Here is a 14,367-nt window from a genome sequence, read left to right on the forward strand (position 1 = left end):
CCCTGGGATGTGGATGGCAGAAGAGAAGGGCTGTCAATCACTCAGGCATGAATCTGGGTCCTTGAACTAAAGCAGTAGGACAAACCGGAGGAGCTACTTTTAGGAAAAACAGTGTAGATTCCTCGGCTTAATCTAGGGCTACTTAATGTTCTAAACAGGAAATCCTTCTGGGAGCATTGCAAGGACAGAAAGGTTGTGAGCCCAGGAAGGAAGTATATGTCACCTCATCTTGAGAACCACAACTGGACAGCCCACCACTCAGAACAGGGGCCAACAGCAGCTGTTTGACCTGCATGAGAAGGATCAACAGAGTGTGCCTTTACCAGAGACCTCACCCACAGACAATAGCCACGCTTCCCAAATAACACTCCGCAGGTTTCCTTCCATCACAGGAACCATTAAGAAGTTACTGCTGGGGAGACAGCTCAACAGAGTGCATGCCCAGCAGGTGGGAAGATCTACCTTTGTTTCCCAGGAGCAACAGAAAAAGAAGTTACCAGTTCAGTAAAGGAAAAAAGTCCTAAACATAGAGAGAGCACTCAGAATAGAAAATGCAGGCTGGCTACTTTCTACAAATTGACAAGTTGATTCTCAAATTCATTTATAATTACAAAACTTCACACTACTATAAAATTAGAAGACTCAGCCATGCCACCTCAAACATTACTATGAAGCTGCAACAATAAATTCAGACCGCACTGAAGTAACTGCAGAACACGGAGTGGAAAGGCAACCAAGTCAACAAGCTCAGGATCTGAGACAGCTAGGCAGGCACAGGGAAAGACAGGGTTGGATCCTGCCCACCAGCCACAGAAATTCAAATGAGTAAAAGGTCTAAATGTAAGGTTTAGAAGAAACCAAAACAAAAAATTCAAGTGTTTCTGACATTATTGGGCAATTACTTTGACACTGTTGTGATTTAAATAAGAGATGCCCCCCGCCATGGGCTCATGGATTTGAACACTAGCTCTCCTGTTGATGACAGTTTGGGAGGTTAAGGAACTTTAGGAGGTACAGCCTTGCAGGGGGAATTACACAGGAGGCAGATTTCAGAGATTCTAGCCTTGATGCAATTGCTGTTCTCGTTATCTCTCTCTCTCTCTCTCTCTCTCTCTCTCTCTCTCTCCCCACTTCTTATGTGTAGAGAAAAATTCATCACCCCATTTCTTAGTTGGGTTAGGGTTACTATTGCTAAAAAAAAACTCCATGACAAAAAGCAACTTGGGGTGGGGGAGTATTTAATTCGCTTACACTTCCTCATCACTGTTCATTACTGAAGGAGTCAGGACAGGAACTCAAACAAGGCAGGAACCTGAAGGCAGGCAGGAGCTGATGCAGAGGCCATGGAGGAGTGGTGCTTACCGGCTTGCTCTTCATGGCTTTCTCAGCCTGCTGTCTTATAGAAAAGCCACCAGCCCAGGGATGGCACCACCCACCATGGGCTGGGCCCTCCCCGAATCACTAATCAAGAAAATGCCCCATGGCAGGATCTTACAGAGGATTTTTCTCTGTTGAGGTTCCATCCATTCAGAGGACTCCAGCCTGTGTCAAGGTGACATAAGCTAGCCAGCACACCGTCTCCTGCTCCAACAGCCTTGCCCTCCATGCCATGGTACACTCTGGACCCTAGGCCAAAATAAACTCTTCTCCTCTAAGTTGCTTTTAGTCATGGTATTTTATCACAACAACAGAAAAATAATTCGTGAAGTCACCAAAGAACAAAGCATGAAAAATAGCAAGCAAGCAAGCAACAACAGAAAGCACTTCATCAATCTTAAGAAATTTGCATGACGAGATGCCAACAATAAAATAAAAGAACAATAAATTACAGGGAAATTTTTTTGCAAATCATGTATCTTACTTGTATCTAGAATATAAACAATTAAATCCAAAAAAAGATAAATTTCCCAATTAAAAAAATCTATCCATGGATTTGAATCAACATTATTTGAAGAAAAATATGTAAATGACCAATAAGCACAGAAAAATTTAGTCAGTAGATTAGTAGTTAGGGAAATAAATGCAAGTCAAATTTTCTATTAGACACCATCAATGCTCCTAATTAAAATGCAAACAATGACCAGAATGTATGAGGATGGAGAGAAGCTGGAACTTGCATGGATGACTAGTGGAAATATAAACGTGTACAGCTGTCCTCAGAATGTCTGTGAGTGAATCAAAACAGTCAATGTGGAATGAGCAGATGACAAAACTGATTAGTTCTAGCCAGGTAGAAAATGACAAGTAAACTATATCTCCCAACAGTATGCGTATGAGTGCTTATAACATTATTCACAACAACTAAGAAACTGAAAGACAGCTCAAATGTCTATCAAAGTAACATTATTTGACAATAAAATTAACACTTCTCACACATGATTAAGCTTAAATCTAATGAATCTTTAAAACATCTTACTACAAAAAAAAATTCCAGAATAATTCAACCTATCGGATAATGGATTTCTAATTGCCCTGGAAGCCAGGGAGACAGGACAGCAAGACAGTAAGGGAGAGGCTACTGACAGCATGGGCTCTTTGGTTTCTTTTCTCTTTTTGTTTTCTGTTTCCTGTTGTTTTGTTTTGTAGAGGGAGTGATGAAATTCTGTCAAATAAAACTCCAATCATGAGGGCCTATTTCTGTCAATACACTAAAAAGTCACTGAACTGTATCCTCTAAAACAGCAACTTCCATTGCAGCATGTTATATCTCAGTAAGGCTTTCTTAAAATTTTTGGTTTTGACCACATTATAAAACATTAAACATTTTGTTTATTACCTTTGGAAAACAGATTATTAATATACTAGTTAATACATACTTCTTAAGTATAGGTATAAAGTAAGTTTTGTATTGGGATATTCCCAAGAATCTGGTATTTATTAAAAGAGATTCACTAATACATTTTATATATAAAGTCATACAAATAAATTTGCATATTTTCCTTTAATTTTGTAGAATTTAGTATGAGAATATAGGATTTGAGAAATCTGCAAGTGAAAGATAAGATGTGAGACAAGGAATAAAGAATATCATCAAGAAATAAAGGAACACTAAGATATATCATTAATATGTAACTGTTTGAAAATGAATGAACATGCCATCACACAGTTTAACATTAATCTGAATAATTTAAGGTAAATATTGAGGCATATTTCAATGAATACTAAATTCAATGCATATTAATACTTTAAAACTTGGATTCTATTTATCCTTCCCGGAAAAGCATTATAGTTTTTCTTATAACAGTTATAATTCTTACAAAATTCTTGCAGATTTTATTTTCTAAAAATCTATCTTTGTATAGTTACTTTAGTAATTTCTGGAAAAAACATATTAAAATACCTTTTATGTGAGCTCATTTTGCAAGAATTCCCCTGTGGTATTACACTTCAGAGTGAAATAGCACAAATGCACCTTAAATGCAATTGTTTAAATTTATACTTCATGGCAGTTTTTATATTATTCTGTGTTGTCAGCATTCGAGGCCATTGTTTTGCTGAATAAGCAGCTATGAAACCATCATGCTGTGGCCTTTGGTTTGGGAAATTTTATTTGGCAATGATTTTATAGCCTAGATACACACTAGAGGGACATGACATAGTCACACGGTATTTCTGTCCCCATGAATATAAAGCTGCAGTAGCAACTTATAGCAAAACTAAACAATAAGGATAAAAAAGAAAGGTTATTCACCGAGTTATGGGCATAGAATACACTGTAGAAACACAAAACCAAGCAGTCATTTTACACAGAACAACAGTTTCTGGAGGTCTGGAGATCATGTCAGTTTAATCTCTTTTGTATTCTTCTACGCTAATTATGCTTAGTGAAATGTCATACCGATTAGACATCTTACCGATTAGATACCTAATATGGTAAAATTCTACATAAGGTAAAAGTATAAATAGCCACAATTCAAACTTCTGTCCTTCAGAATTGCAGTAGGCTCCTCTGGTCTTGTGTCAGCCTTGACTAGTCAGACAAGGAGAAAGGCCAAACCTCAGCTTCACCCGCTCCTGTGAATGATCGATTGGGCACAATGGGGAGGGTTTCTATCACTCTAAATGGCTTCTCAGGCTCAGTGCCACAGCAGGCAAGACAGCCATGAATCTTCATCTTACTTCACCAAGGTATGGGTAAGAGTACACATCTGGCTGCCGGTCTGTGGGTAAGTACACATCTGGCTGCCGGTCTGTGGGTAAGTACACACCTGGCTGCCGGTCTGTGGGTAAGAGTACACAGCTGGCTGCCGGTCTGTGGGTAAGAGTACACATCTGGCTGCTGGTCTGTGGGTAAGTACACATCTGGCTGCTGGTCTGTGGGTAAGTACACATCTGGCTGCTGGTCTGTGGGTAAGAGTACACATCTGGCTGCCGGTCTGTGGGTAAGTACACATCTGGCTGCTGGTCTGTGGGTAAGTACACATCTGGCTGCCGGTCTGTGGGTAAGTACACATCTGGCTGCTGGTCTGTGGGTAAGAGTACACATCTGGCTGCTGGTCTGTGGGTAAGAGTACACATCTGGCTGCTGGTCTGTGGGTAAGTACACATCTGGCTGCCGGTCTGTGGGTAAGAGTACACATCTGGCTGCTGGTCTGTGGGTAAGAGTACACATCTGGCTGCTGGTCTGTGGTTAAGTACACATCTGGCTGCTGGTCTGTGGGTAAGAGTACACATCTGGCTGCTGGTCTGTGGGTAAGTACACACCTGGCTGCCGGTCTGTGGGTAAGGACACATCTGGCTGGTGAATCCATAAAAGGCATGCATACCCATGACTGCAGACACAGTTCTGCAGAGAACTGACTGTCAACAGTCCAATGGCCCTGCGATTGGAACCTGGGCACTCTCAGACAGGAACCAGACAGTACAATCTGCCCATAGAAGCATACAGACATTACTGACTGTTTTTTTTTCGTTCATGTTGCCAAATTCTTCATGCCAACTGCTAATTTTCTTGTCTGTCTTGCTCAGCATCCCTGTGTTGCAGATTCTCCCTGTCATGTACTCGAGTGAATTTATTTACTCTTTCGTATCTTCTTTCAGATCATCGATGATTTTTACCAAAAAATTAAAAAAAACTTTAGAAATATTCTTTATCTGTAAAATAGTAACAATAATTGTGTGCATTATAAAATACAAATAAAAAGACATTCAGGAAAAGTTCTTAGCAATGTTCATGGCATAAAAAAAGACCAAAAATATGAAATAAACTTGAAGATGATGCAGGAGGCTTAACTTATGAGAAAAATATGAAATACAAAGGATATAAAGATGTATAGAATATGAAAAAGGGGAGATTTAAAAGGTAAAGAATTATTTTGAATCGTAGCACAAAGATGCCTTGAATGTATTCTTAAAGAGTTTGGAAATAGTTACTTGTGTAACAGTTTTGGACACTAAAGATTTCAGAAATGAAAACGAAATTGCTTGAATCACTTTCAGAATAAAGCTGTTTCTCTCTTCCTGCAAACGAAGTATAAAGGGGGTTAGAACTGTAATTATATGTGGAGAATGGAGCCTTGCATCAAAGTAACAAAGATTTCAGGAAACCCCATGCCATGTCAAACAATCCGCAGCATTTAAGAGAAGAGGAAGGACCATGAAGGTCTAACTTCCTAAATCAGGGAATCAATTATAAAGGAGAGAACATGTGTTATGAACTGTGAGGTAAAGAATCACTTTCAGCAGCCCTGGTGCAGGGGAAGGGGCTTGGACCTGCCTTAGCTGAGTGTGCCAGGCTCTGCTGACTCCCCAAGGGAGGCCTTGCCTTGGAGGAGGTGGGAATGGGGGGTGGTTTGGGAGAAGGCTGGGGAGTTGGAGGAGGGAGGACAGGGGATCTGTGGTTAGTATGTGAAATGAATGGAAAATTTCTTAATAGTAAAAAAAGAAGAAAAAAAAAGAATCGCAATCAGATGGAATATAAGACAAGGAAAAAGGAATCAGTGATTTGCCAACGTCAAGCCTAAAGTATTTTTAAACAATAATGTCGTTGAATTCAGTTTTGTAACTAATTCAATGGATGAGTATTGGACCTTGTGTAGAAATGTTCACCAGAAAGCTGAGGAACAAGTTTCAAGCTAGCTAATAAAATAATTTGGACTGATCACTAGGTGTATATTTAAATCTTATGTACTTTTGTTATAACCTAAAAACAGATTGAGGCTATGAAATCTATAAAGAACAAGCGAGAAAAACGCATGTCTATGCATGGCTAATAAAAAAGTCAAGTAGTATTTTTTTTTTTTTAGGTTTCATTTTTTTTTTAATTTTAATTTATTTTGCAATACAATTCAGTTCTACATATCAGCCACGGATTCCCTTGTTCTCCCCCCTCCCATCCCCCTCACCTTCCCCCCAACCCCCCCCCCCATTCCCATCTACTCCAGGGCAAAGCCTTCTCCACAGACACAGACTGAGGTCAACCTGGTAGACTCAGTCCAGGTAGGTCTAGTCCCCTCCTCCCAGGCCAAACAATCCTGCATAGGCCCCAGGTTTCAAACAGCCAACTCATGCAATGAGCACAAGATCTGGTCCCACTGCCTGGATGCCTCCCAAACAGATCAAGCCAATCAACTGTCTCCCCCATTCGGAGGGCCTGATCCAGTGGGGACCCCTCAGCCATTGGTTCATAGTTCATGTGTTTCCATTCATTTGGCTATTTGTCCCTGTGCTTTATTTAACCTTGGTCTCAACAATTCTCACTCATATAAACCCTCCTCATTCTCGCTAATTGGACTCCCAGAGATCCACCCAGGGCCTTGTCATGGATCTCTGCATCCAGATCCCTCAGTAGTTGGATGAGGTTTCTAGCACATCAATTAGGGTGTTTGGCCATCCCATCACCAGAGTAGGTCAGTTCGGGCTGTCTCTCGACCATTGCCGGCAGTCTGTGTATTTTTATCTATGTCTAATGGTGTATACAAAAAGACCTTAAAGAGAAAAGGTTTCTTATATAATACATCCAGAGAATTTTTAATTCTTACAAAGTATTTACAGAAAATATTTTTGCTGATGATTCCTACATTGCTCTAGACATTTCAAAAATATAATTAGCTTTTCCACAATGACTAATTATCCTAAGCATGATATTAGCACTGTAAAAATGTAAGTCCAATTTGGCATTTAACTTTGTTTAGCACTTTGAAAAACACATATATCTGAATGAAACCAAATATATGCTCAGTTTCTTATGTTAGCTTCCAGTCTCCTGGAATATTTAAATAAATGTTTTCAGTTTGGGAATAGTATTTCCATACCAGACTTAAAATATATCTTTTAAGTTTAACCAAAAGCTAGATAGTTTAACTCAATTGAAGTCTAAGTATATGTGTAAACACACACACACACACACACACACACACACACACACAAAACACACACAAGTGTCTGTGTTGTGTATCTGCGTATATGAGAGGACAGGTATGTGTGTGCGTGTGTGTATGTAATTGTGTATCTGTGAGGACAGGTGTGTGTGTGTGTGTGTGTGTGTGTGTGTGTGTGTGTGTGTATAACTGTATCTGTGAGGACAGGTGTGTGTGTGTGTGTGTATATGTGTATGTAATTGTGTATCTGTGAGGACAGGTGTGTGTGTGTGTGTGTGTGTGTGTGTGTGTGTGTGTGTGTGTCTGTGTGTATGTAACTGTGTATATGTGAGGACAGGTGTGTCTGTGTGTGTGTGTATGTGTGTGTATGTATGTATGTAACTGTATATGTGAGGACAGGTGGGTCTGTGTGTGTGTGTGTGTATGTAACTGTGTATATGTGAGGGCAGGTGTGTCTGTGTGTGTGTGTGTGTGTGTGTGTGTGTGTGTGTGTGTGTGTGTGTATGTAACTGTGTATATGTGAGGACAGGTGTGTGTGTGTATCTGTGTAGATGAGAAGACAGATGTATCTGTGTGTGTGTGTGTGTGTGTGTGTGTGTGTGTCCATGTCTGTGTCTATGTGTAGATGAAAGGACAGGACCATCTCAGGTGTTATTCCTTAGGCACCAAATACCTTTGAGATTTTCAGATCTTTCAATGACCTGAACTCCCATTGTTCCCCAGGTAGGTGAGGCTGGCTGGGATTGAAGACGGCACACTACCACACCCGTCTGTCTTTACCGGGTTCCAAGGACCCAACGCAGGCTCTCAGGGACCTCCCTGACTGAGCTGCCGCTCGACCCCAAACCGTGCTCATTGTTAAGATACAATGTATGAAATCACTGTCTAAAAAACAGATGGTGCCAGATTCTTAGGACATAAAGTTTCAAGCAACATATTACAAGGTGGCTAAATATCACTTCAGAAAAATGAAAGATAAAAGTCGACCCATTAGATAAAATAATGATTTCTATCTAGCCCCAAAAAGTCAAGTATTCGACTTCTACACCTAAAACCATTGTTTTCCAAACTCCAGAGACAGTGCGAACCTATTCATGGAAAGACAGCACCAAAAGTGACATATGTTGTTATCAAAGCTAGTAAACCTGAGGTTCACATTATATAAACAAATAGTCCAGAAAATTAGACCTAAGGGGGTAAAAAAAACATAGCTAGGTTTTTCAAAATTGAATCAAACGTCTCATTAATGTTGGGAGAGAAGGAAAATAGAACTTTTTGCAAATGAAACTAGGAAAGAGATCTTGAGGTAGGAAGAAGCCTCACTGAAGTTTCCGAAGAAGTCATGGTGAAACTGCACCGCTGAGAAGCCTCTCGTCGCGGGAGCCTCTGGAATGGGCCCACCCAGCTGGAAGGCAGGCGTGCCTCTTCAAACGCCCAGGTCAAGTGTTCTGAAGCACTTGCCATGTCAGGGCCAGTGGTCTCATGTGCCTTTCAGTCCTCCTCATCCTGGAAATTCCCTTTCTGACACCGAGGGGGTGAGGAGAGCTACAGAGAGAAAGGAGTCTACACAACAGTGCTGAGGGTCTGCAGTTAGAAGGGCATCGGCAGGGCAGGCGTGATGGCACGGGCTCTGAATGGGAGAGTTACTTCTCATATTTATTTCAATAAATGCCCAAACTAATCCGATTATGAACTTTCTACTTCTGTGAACAATGTGTGAGAATGGTTTGGTTAACAAAGACCCTCCTCATCCTAGTAACAAAATGGTACTTATTTTCCTATATCCTACCCAAGTCCTAAAAAATGCTACGGTCATACTCTAAAATGTTTATCATGTATTAAATATTTCCATAACTCAGTTACTAATAGAAACTCACAGTACACCAAAAAGATAAAATAAGTTTTGCTAATTAAACCTTACTAAAACCAAATATGAGTGCACTGCTAAGAAAAAGAACTTACTCATAATACAAGTCAAACCCATTAAGTATTTTGTAATAAATTTAGCCATAAAAATTTGAAGAATAGAAGAAGAAAACTATCAGTCATACAAGATTGGAAAAGTATTTTTTTTTTGTACTTACATTTTGCAAATAAATAAGCGTAAGAAATCTAGTCAACTATTCTATGGTTAATAACAAACTTCATGTTTTACATGAAGAATGAATTATAATAAAAAGTATGCTAGTAGTAATGATTACAGAAAACTCAAACATAGATTAACACACTGTCCACCGCTATCAAGGGGCCGCTAAATTAACTCTGGAACGGGAATTTCCCAGATCATTCAATCAGAATAAATCTCTTTGTCCTTCATTCTATCACTTGATTTATCCATAATACAATGACAGTATCCCATAATGTTTGTAAACTTAAGTTATAACATACTCTGTGGCAGTTAGTAAGCATTCAATCACTACTTAATGATTTCAAGGATAATTCTTCTTTGTAAAGTACTGTAGTTTGTAGGTACACTGAGCTGTCTACTCTAAGGAAAAGGCATTATTTTCTTCTACTGCAATTTATAAGTCAGTTTGCAGAGAATTTTTTTATGTATACCAAAAAATGCATCACTTTGAATATATTAATTATAACTTGAGTCCCAAAATGTATCAGTGTCCCATTGAGGAAAAGAAATTTAAAAGCACTTCCCCTTGGAGGAATTCGACCAGGCGTGAGCCCGGACTCAAATTCTACACCTCCCTGTGCCTCCTGTCATTTCTGTCCGCTGCACAGTCTGAATCTGTACTGCTGGACGCTGCCTTGCCGTGGCTGTCCCTGCATTTATGTCTGGGTCCTATGAAGTGTTTTGCATGGTATTTTATGAACATCATAGAGAGCATCACATGGGAAAGGAATGAGAGAAACTTTACACAAATCTTTAAAAGAGTTTTCCAAGGGACAAAGTCACTAACTCCAGCTGTCCCCAACAGCCCCAGATAACAAACAAACAAAGGTTATCAAGCAATGTCTTTACCATTTATGGTGGATATTCATTCTATAAGGATGCTTTCAACTTATTTGCTATTTCCATGATTTACTGTCATAGCAAACACACATATTTGCAGAATTTGAAGGTAGTGGCAGGGAAGAGTTCTGAATATTACAGTTATATAGCCTGGTGTGATAGCACATGTCTTTGATCCAGCTCTCTCAGGAGGGAGATATCATAAAGGGATGTATCGGTGAGTTGGAGGACAGCATAATCTACATAGGAGTTGCTGGTTAGCGGGGGCAACACAGTGAAACCCTGAAAAACAAAACAAATTACAGCTATGCATTCACCTCGGCTGTAAGCTAACTGCATGGGAAATTCAAGGTAAATAAGGTTGGTTGTACACTGTTCTCTTAAGGAGAGGTTAAACAGACAGACTTTTTTTTTAAGATTTATTTATTATGTATATAGTGTCCTGACTGCAAGCCAGAAGAGGTCACCAGATCCCATTATAGATGGCTGTGAGCCACCATGTGGTTGCTGGGAATTGAACTCAGGACCTCTGGACGAGGAGTCAGTGCTCTTAACCTCTGAGCCATCTCTCCAGCCCACAGACAGACTTTTTACACAGTAAGACAGCAGCTTTAAATGACCTCAAGGTGTATTATTAACTCTGGTTGTAAGGCCTAGTGAAATCTTCAGTCTCTTTGAACGTAAGAGATATTTTCATAATAATAAATCACCAAATTTTGGTTTAAGAAAAATTTCTGTCAAATAATTTTTGGTGGTCTGCAGGGGACTAAATCTAGAGTCCTGGTCATGCTGAGCAAAAGCTATGCCTTTCAGCTAAAGCCCCATGCTTTTTGTTTGTTTGGTTTTGTTTCTTTCTGAAATGGTGTCTAACTACTTAACTCACAGTAGCCTTGAACATCATAGAATGTAGGCTTGAACACATGCTCCTCCTGTGTGAGCCCCACCAGGTGCTGGGACAATAGACATATGCCACCATGTCCGCCTGGGTTATTCAATTTTATTAATGTACTTAAACTTAATAACATCCTGAACACTGACAATCACAGTATCACCATAGTAGCTAGCATCAGGAGGTTAATACTCAGGAGAAGCACACGCTGGTTTATCTATAAACAATCTCACTCAAGAGGCTGGGCAGATGCCTCAGCTGGCCAAGTGCTTACAACACAAAGACCAAAGTCCCATTCCCAAAACTCATACAAAAAAAGAGCTGGGCCTGGGCTGGCCAGATGGGTCTGTGGTTAAGAACTCCTGCTGCGCAGGCCACCTGACCTGCATCCCTCAGCAAGGTAAAAGAGGAAGGAAAGAAATGACTTCACGGCCATGAACACATGAGCAACTCATGGACTCGGTGGGAAACAGGCAGAAGCAAAGGAGAAAACAACCTGAAGTTGTCAGGGCAATGGGAGATACGAGGAGGGCAAGGGAACACAGAGAGGGTAAATGGGGGTGGGGGGGCCTATACAATCAAATATACACACACATGAAATTCTCAAACAATAAATATATTACTATTTAAAAACTGTTCACTGACTTCCAACATGTACCATGGCATGCATGTCCCCACTCCTGTAAACATACACAAACACACACATGCATGTGCGCGCGCACACACACACACACACACACACACACACACACACACACACACACACACTCAATAGTAATAAAGTTTTTAAATCTGGGCATCATAGCATTCACTTGCAACTCTAGAGCAGGGCAGGAAGAGAAAAGCAAGTCCCTAATGCTCACTGGCAAGCCAACAGAGCAGTTGGTGAGTTCAGGTCAGAGAGCATGCCTCAAAAACCGAAGACTGAGGAACAACACATGAGGTATCCACACTCACAAACACATATGGGCCTGCAAATACACATGCGTGCACATTCATGCACATGTGTGCACACACACACATACACACACATGAATCTCACTAAGATTTGTGATATCAATATAAGATAGTTTCATTTTGCAAATAAGAAAACTGGGAGCTAAACAATTTACCCAGTGTGATAGTAGCAAGCAATATAGTACCAAAATTCAAACTTTTGTTGTTGTTGTTGTAGTTTTCCAGACAGGGTTTCTCTGTGTAGCCTGGAACTAGCTTGTAGACCAGGCTGGCCTTGAAGTCACTGAGATCTGCCTGCCTCGGCTTCCTGAATGCTGGGATTAGAGGTGTGTGCTACCACTGGCCGGCTCAAAATTCAACATCTTAGCAAGGCTGTATTCTACTGCAGCTTTCAGTGGTTACAGACATGTAACCTAATATGGATCTATAGATACACATGTAAGACCCTAAGAAAGTACTTATAATCGTTAATTACAGTAATTAGCTATAAATGCTATAATCTAAAAACAATCTTTTAAAATTACCAAAATATATCTGTACAGCAATGACAATGTATGACCGGCTTTCAGAGGTAAGCTTCTAAGTGTGACTTACAAGGACGTGGAGAGACGGCTCAGGGGTTCAGAGCACATACCACTCTTCTAGAAGACCCAAGCTCAGTTCCCAGAAAATGGCAATAAATGTATGCTTTCTGGCTTTTTAAATTTTAATTTTAGTCATTACTACATAATTTACCAATGTGACATGTTGTTTACTAGTTAGGTAACTAATGTGGCCATAAAAAAATCAGTTATTTTTATATATCACAGGGCAATATAAAGTCACAGACAGCAAGATACCGTCTTGCCACCTTTTAGGACCTGAAAAAACAGTCAAGGATTATTTAAAGTTTCCTAAAAATCTGAAACAATGAGTAAGACAGACATCAATCCTTCGTTGCATTGAATTTCCTACTCACTGTGCTGCAGCTTGCCAGCTGTATCATGTCAGAAACAAAAATTAATTTGGAATAATTGAACCGGTTTTAAATCTAGCAGAGGAAAACTGCCCCCAAAGGGGAACATATTTCTCAAAGCACCTTGCCTGCTGAAAACAGAAAATCCTTCACAGCAATTTAAATTATTTCATAGCTATTGTAGAGAGTGAAACGTTCCTTTCGCCCATGTTAGCAAAAGTGTGTATAATCAATTATATGCATTTGACAGCACATTCTGACATACGACACCAAATGTACAACCAACAAGGGCTGGAGAGAGGGCTTAGCTGGTCAGATGCCCTTCCAAAGGACCCTGGTTTGATTCCCAGCACCCATGGCAGCTCACAACCAGCTATAACTCCAGTCCCAAGGGATCTAACACCCTCTTCTGGTCTCTAGAGGTACCGTGAACATGCGGTATACAGACATACATATACTCAGGCAAAACATCCGTACACATAAGATAAAAACAATTTTTTTTAATTACAAAAAAGAAAACCTACATAAAGTAGAGTTCATCAATATGATCAAAATATACTGTATAGGGAATTTTTTTAATTATTAAAACAATTTAAGAAATTAGAATTTTTTTATTTTTAAAGATTTATTATTTTAATTTATGCATCTGTTAGTGTGTGTCTGTATCTGTGTCTATGTATGTATGTCTGTGTCTGTGATTGTGTATATCTGTGTCTACATGTGTCTGTGACTGTGTGTGTGTCTGTGTGTGTGAGAGAGACTACATGAGTGTGTATGTGTATCTGTGTGCACATCCACTCAGAGGCCAAAAGATGGTGTCAGTTACCCAGGAGCTGGAGTTACAGGAGGTTATGAACCACTAGACACAGGTACTAGGAACTGAACACCTGGAGAACAGAGTGACTCTATCCACTGGGTCATCTTTTTAACCTAAAACCTTTTTTTTTTTAACCAATTCTTTGAAAATAGCATATTTACCTATCTGGTTTTACCAAAAAAGGGGGAAACCTGGCAATATTTCCCAGTTCCTGACTTGTAGTGCACCCCCAAAGGAAAGCTAAAATAGAATGAAAATAAGATAAAATAAACAATAATTAAAGAGAAAAAAAAGGATAACCCCTTCTCTCCTCCTCCACCCTTTCCACCTCTCCCCCACCTCTCCATCCACCTCAGTGGCACTGAGAGCTGCTGTGTGTCCTGCAGTCGACCCTTTGGTCCACACAGCTTGACCTGCACATGTCCATTGTGTACTGAGTTGCTGGTCAGGTCCAAGGCCTCT

General features: G+C 40.0%; 1 protein-coding gene across 10 annotated transcripts in view; it reads right to left on the bottom strand.

Annotated features, from left to right (window-relative positions):
- Nucleotides 1–14,367, bottom strand: part of Atrnl1 (attractin like 1) — a 604,076-nt gene that overhangs the window by 464,813 nt on the left and 124,896 nt on the right. Inside the window, exon 20 of one of the 10 annotated variants that reach the window (XM_052714299.1) lies at nucleotides 10,327–10,569. The exons of the other annotated variants lie outside the window; for them this stretch is intronic. Within the exon in view, the coding sequence (XP_052570259.1) occupies nucleotides 10,487–10,569 (83 nt within the window). The 3' untranslated portion in view covers nucleotides 10,327–10,486. Of the gene's footprint in view, nucleotides 1–10,326; nucleotides 10,570–14,367 lie in introns of those variants that run through there. 10 annotated transcript variants of the gene reach the window in all.

This window comes from Peromyscus californicus, unplaced genomic scaffold (assembly GCF_007827085.1).
Source record: "Peromyscus californicus insignis strain IS unplaced genomic scaffold, ASM782708v3 Scaffold_4__1_contigs__length_199733344, whole genome shotgun sequence".
In the NCBI taxonomy this organism is placed as follows: domain Eukaryota; kingdom Metazoa; phylum Chordata; class Mammalia; order Rodentia; family Cricetidae; genus Peromyscus; species Peromyscus californicus.